Source organism: Engystomops pustulosus, chromosome 10 (genome assembly GCF_040894005.1).
Source record: "Engystomops pustulosus chromosome 10, aEngPut4.maternal, whole genome shotgun sequence".
NCBI lineage: Eukaryota > Metazoa > Chordata > Amphibia > Anura > Leptodactylidae > Engystomops > Engystomops pustulosus.
In genome coordinates this window covers 3558939-3563135 of record NC_092420.1, presented here as the reverse complement: position 1 = coordinate 3563135, position 4197 = coordinate 3558939, and the positions used below count along the sequence as shown (strand labels likewise).

Genomic DNA, 4197 nt, shown 5'->3' with positions numbered 1-4197 from the left:
ATGAAGAATCAAACATCCATCACCATCGTTCTTCTCATGAGTCTATCAGATGACCAGGAGACCATCCATGTCCTCTTCCTCTTCTTCCTCCTCATTTACCTGATGACTGTCTTCTCCAACTTCCTCATCATCCTTCTAGTTGTTACTTGTGCTCATCTTCATACACCCATGTATTTCTTTCTTGGTAACTTGGCTTTCTTGGACATGTCCTACTCATCAGTCACTGCCCCCAGCATGCTCTTCCATCTCATCACCCAACACTGGTCCATCTGCCTCACAGAATGTATAGCACAAGTGTTCTTTGTTTTGTATTTAGCAGGATCTGAGGTTTTATTATTGTCCTCCATGTCTTATGACCGGTATGTAGCCATCTGCCGTCCTCTCCACTATTCTCAGGTCATGTCTTGGTGCACATGTGCTAAGATGGCATTTTTGGTTTGGTCAACTCCTTTCCTTGTCTGCATCATATATATGATATGTTTGAGAAGATTGACCTTCTGCGGTCCCAACCTCATCCAGAATTTCTTTTGTAATTTGCCCCATTTGTTCCAGATCTCTTGTACTGATCCTATGATCAATTTTCTAGTCTTATTAGTTTTAGCGATTGTTATTGGCAGTGCAGCTTTTGTTGCCACATTTTACCCCTATGTCAGAATATTTAGGGCAGTCCTCAGAATCGGCACCAGTGATGGGAAGAGTAAAGCTTTCTCCACCTGTACGTCTCATCTGACTGTGGTCCTCATATATTATGTATCAATAACTTTTATCTACCTTATTCCTGACACAAGTAATCTCCTTACACTGAATCGAGTGGTCACTGTGATCTACACCCTGATCACCCCCTTACTGAACCCCTTAATCTACAGCCTGAGGAGTAAAGACCTGAAGGCCGCACTGCAGAGAGCGTTACATATACACCGGCTGCATCCAGACACCGCTACACGGAGATGAAGATGCCTCCTGCTCAGGGTCTACCATACATGATCTCTGCTCAGAACAATCTTTTCTTACATTTCTAAAGAAGATCACATTGTACAGCAGATATGATCTGTAATGAAGCTAATACCTGCTCTTCTAGAGGGATGTTATGATGGGTCTCGTTCAGGTGAGTCCTATGTCTGTCTCTGGATCACTGACGGAATAAGCACCGTCATGATGAGGAATTCCTAAAACCTTGTGACTGTTGCTAGGACATTGGTTTCAAGGCTATTTGCTGCATTTCTCCAAGTTAAAGATAAGGTTTCATGGAGAACAGAAAACATGCATGCAGACTTTGGGAAAATCTAAAAAAGATCTAATTTTATTAGTCGTATGAAGTATGAAGTTCAATCATGATGTTAGATAGAAGGACATTATTGTACCTTTTTGTATAATGTCTGTATCAGTAGCACCTGTATCTTTAACAAATCTGGATGTTCTGATTGGCCAGTTCAGAGTTTGGGTCAATGGTAATCAGAATTTGACAGTTCTTTTCCTGACCCGTCTTTTATTTTGACCTTCTTGATTTATAAAGAGAATAGTGCAAATATTGGGAGCTATCGGAAACGTGAAATGGAAACTGAAGGATCCTGCGCTGTAACAGAGGTCTCCGATGCTGAGTCTAGGAAGCTTCAACATAAACGTAAAGGGTCAGCACAGGGGGATCATTACTTAGTTTTTTTAAAGAACTTAGACCTTAATCTGTTAGCTTGTAAACTTAAGTGGCGTAAGTTCCACAGAAGGTGGGATTTTAAGACATGTAAAGAATTGGGTATTTAAGCTGACCTTTAGGATGATAATAGGCTAACAGGCAAATACTTTAACCTCCTTAAAAAAACTGAATGTCCAATTGCCTCCCCTGGGAGATGCTTCACCAATTGATGTTTTCTTGAATTTGGTTAGTGAAGAATCACATCATTGGGGCACATTTACTTACCTGGTCCAGTCGCGATCCCGCGGCGCGTTGTCTGACGAGGATTCGGGTCTGCCGGGATTCATTAAGGTCGTGCGCCCGATATCCAGCATGAGTCGCTGCTGTGCCGAGGTCCGCCGGAGTTCACCTGCTTCTTCCTGGTGCATGTAAGTGCTGATCTTGCGACACAAATCATTTTTTAAATTCAGCGTTTTTTCCGAATCCGTCAGGTTGTCCGACGGCCACGCCCCCCGATTTCTGTTGCGTGAAAGCTGTCGCCGATGCGCCACAATCCGATATAGTGGTTTATCTCAATAAGATTCTTAGAAAATTTGTTCTCTCATTACCATCATTTACATGAGATACATTGGGTCTACTCAGAAGATTGGATTATGTTACTATTGACTCTAATTCCGACCTAGTAAGTATTGATGTTGAGGCCCTATGACTTTGTCCTACACATAACTTCTTTATGTTTGCTAATAATTTCTACCACCAGCTCAGGGGCATAGCAATGGGTTGGGCATGTAATCCCACTTATACCGACCTGCTCATGGGCTGGTGGGAAGCAACAAGCATATTTGGAGATCCAGTTCAAGGATGTTCAGACTGCATAGAAATGTGGGCACGGTATATTGCTGATATCTTTGACATCTGGAGTAGATCCAAGCAGGATCCCTGTGACTTTGTGACCTCTCTGAACCAAAACAGTATTTGTCTGCGCTTTACTTTCAAAATTCAAGACCCATTAAAAAAGATTAACGAGGTAAACATGAGACAACGGTTTATAGGAAAATGACTTCTATTAATGCTCTGTCAAGGTAGGAGAGCAACCATCCATTCCCCTTATGTTGTGGAACACCTAAAGGCCAATATCTTAGATTAAATGTAATTGTTCTACCGGATCGAATTTAGGAAACAGGTGGCGGATTTACGCCTTTAGGTTTCGTGATAGTCACATGCAGCTCAGCACTAAGACCACCCCCAGCCATGGTCCAGCATCTAGTGGTTTTGGCTGTGACACATCGCCATATCATTAGGCTTTATCTACTAAACCTTCTCCTCCAATGTTCCTCCAGCTTCAGCTGTTTATCCCTCTCCTCCCTTGATTGATTTTCAACCATTTCCACCAATCAGATCCCAGTCTATTGGCTGTCATCCCATTGCTCCTATCATCCAATCTTCTACTGATGCCACATATGATAGAGACTGCTATCGATGAGCTGAATGTTGCTCATGACTCACTGTTAGAAAATTTTCCACCCCAAATGAAATTGGCCTTCACTGAAATTTATAGAAAAACAAAACAAAAATATTTCTTTTTTACCATATTATGTAAACCTTGTGATGAAAGACAATATACAAACTGACACCGGTTCCGGAGGTTTTAATCTAGCGATAATACAAGCACCTCAAGCTCATTTGAAAATTTAAAACCTATTTTTCTGTTAAATGCAGCCAATCTAATATACAGTTTACTGCAAGAAGATTACAGCAAACGGGGACAGGATGTAAAGGATATGGGACAGGATGATACATGGATGCGACGGGACAGGATGCGACATGGAGGTGACGGACTAGAAGGTGACGGGACAGGATGTAGAGGTTACGGGACAGGATGGGACATGGAGGTGATGGGATGAGGAGGTGATGGGACAGGATGGGACATGGAGGTGACGGGACGGGATGTGGAGGTTACGGGACAGGATGGGACATGGAGGTGATGGGACAGGATGGGACATGGAGGTGATGGGACGAGGAGGTGACGGTACGGGATGTAGAGGTTACGGGACAAGATGGGACATGGAGGTGATGGAATGAGGAGGTGATGGTACCGGATGGGACATGGAGGTGACGGGACAGGATGGGACATGGAGGTGATGGGACGAGGAGGTGATGGTACGGGATGTAGAGGTTACAGGACAGGAAGGGACATAGAATGTCTTGGCAAAACCAGATGAATAAAATACAAATAGAAGCTAAATGTAAAGCCCATAGACTTTTTGCTTCAACTCCTGAAGTTGAACCAGGATGCTGCACTAACTAAAATTGAGTATTTTTACAGGATGGAATGAAAACACAAATTCTTCCATATACATATAAATAGCAATAAAAATCTGAATATTAATGTCCTGAGACTCTATTACATTTTTCCTTGATGTGTGGAGCGGAGGTTTGGGGATACTGAGGCTTCTTTTCCTCTGAGAACTGATGAGCTTTAAAAGGACGACATAATCTTTTATTATTAGGCATTATGGAACCAAATTCTACATCAGTTTTATCATTGGAAATATCAAGATGGAAAG

The 4197-nt window shown here is 42.5% G+C and overlaps 1 protein-coding gene across 1 annotated transcript; it reads left to right on the top strand.

The window, feature by feature from the left end:
• Positions 1–951, top strand: LOC140104660 (olfactory receptor 5V1-like). The gene has a single exon (XM_072128298.1). The coding sequence runs from the start codon at positions 1–3 to the stop codon at positions 949–951; it is 951 nt and encodes a 316-aa protein (XP_071984399.1).
• Positions 952–4197: the final 3246 nt, after the last annotated feature.